The sequence below is a fragment of the Zerene cesonia genome, chromosome 7 (genome assembly GCF_012273895.1).
Source record: "Zerene cesonia ecotype Mississippi chromosome 7, Zerene_cesonia_1.1, whole genome shotgun sequence".
NCBI classification, from domain to species: Eukaryota; Metazoa; Arthropoda; class Insecta; order Lepidoptera; family Pieridae; genus Zerene; species Zerene cesonia.
The window spans coordinates 9,479,195-9,480,333 of NC_052108.1; the positions used below are offsets into that span (position 1 = coordinate 9,479,195).

The window sequence follows — 1,139 nt, forward strand, 5'->3', positions numbered from 1 at the left end:
CTCTGTAATGAGAAATCGTCTCTTCAAGTTCTCTCCTGATTTTATCAATGTCCTGGGAAGCTATTTCCTCAGATTCCCATACTCCGATCGCATCGGCCACCACCCCGGTGTTCTCCTCAAAAAGGACTGACACATCGGGTGGGTCATCGACGCGCGTCGGTTCAGGGGCTTCCGCGGAAACGGCCGCACATCCTAGTTGTTCGAGTTATTATTATTATTATTTATTTATTTTGCCATAGGAGCTATTCGTAACTCGAGCTTTTTTATACGCTCACTTTAAATCAATTTCAAGGAAAGGATAAAAAAAAGACATTCATGATTAACTTTGATTATTATTTATAGCGTACCATCTTACGCCTCAATTTATCGTTTTTCTCACTGTCCCAGGTGACATTCGACCCCGAAGGACGGCCGGGTGTATCCAATCTTATCACGTTACACTGTCTCGCGGAAGACAAGTTGCCGGAGGAGGTGAGGGTCGACACTCGTGTCATTTCTTCCTTTACAATATACGCTCTCTCGCATGTCGCACTCCAGCATTTCAAAATAAACAAATAAGTATTCGTGTGCGCCACACACCGCTGATTCGACGTTGGGTCGGGCCCCACAGGTGGTGGAGGAGAGCGAGGGCCTGACGACGGCGCAGTACAAGCGCGCGGTGGCGGCGGCGCTGAGCGGCGCGCTGGGCCCCGTGCGCGCGCGCGCCGCCGAGCTGCGCGCGCGGCCCGCGCTGCTGCGCGACGCGCTGCGCCACGGCGCCGCCCGCGCGCGCGCCCGCGCCGACGAGGTGTACGCGGACGTGGCGGCGCGCGTGGGGCTGGCGCCGCCGGCCGGGGCCGCGCCGCGCCGCGCCGCCGCGCCGCGCTAGAGCCGGTGGTGGTGGTGCTGCATGGCGAGCGTGTGCTCGTGCGGCGGCGGCGCGGCGGCGGGCGGCGGCGCGCGCTCGCGCAGCAGCGACACGAGGTCGCGCAGCAGCTCCACGGCCTGCGCGACGGCCTCGGCCTGTTTCTCGGCAGCGAGCGCGGTGCGCATGGCGGCCTCGGCCAGCAGCTCCTCCGTGGCGAGCCGCGGTTCTGCGGCGGCCCCCGACCCCTCCGAGTACATGTCGTCGTCCAACGTCGGCTTTCGCTCCTCGTCCG

General features: G+C 61.7%; 1 protein-coding gene across 1 annotated transcript in view; it reads right to left on the reverse strand.

The window, feature by feature from the left end:
• Positions 1 to 830: 830 nt before the first annotated feature.
• The window catches only part of LOC119840853, a 3,005-nt gene continuing 2,696 nt past the window's right edge, over positions 831 to 1,139 (reverse strand). The window contains exon 5 of the mRNA XM_038367630.1: positions 831 to 1,104. Within this exon, the coding sequence (XP_038223558.1) occupies positions 865 to 1,104 (240 nt within the window). The 3' untranslated portion in view covers positions 831 to 864. The remainder of the gene's footprint in view (positions 1,105 to 1,139) is intronic.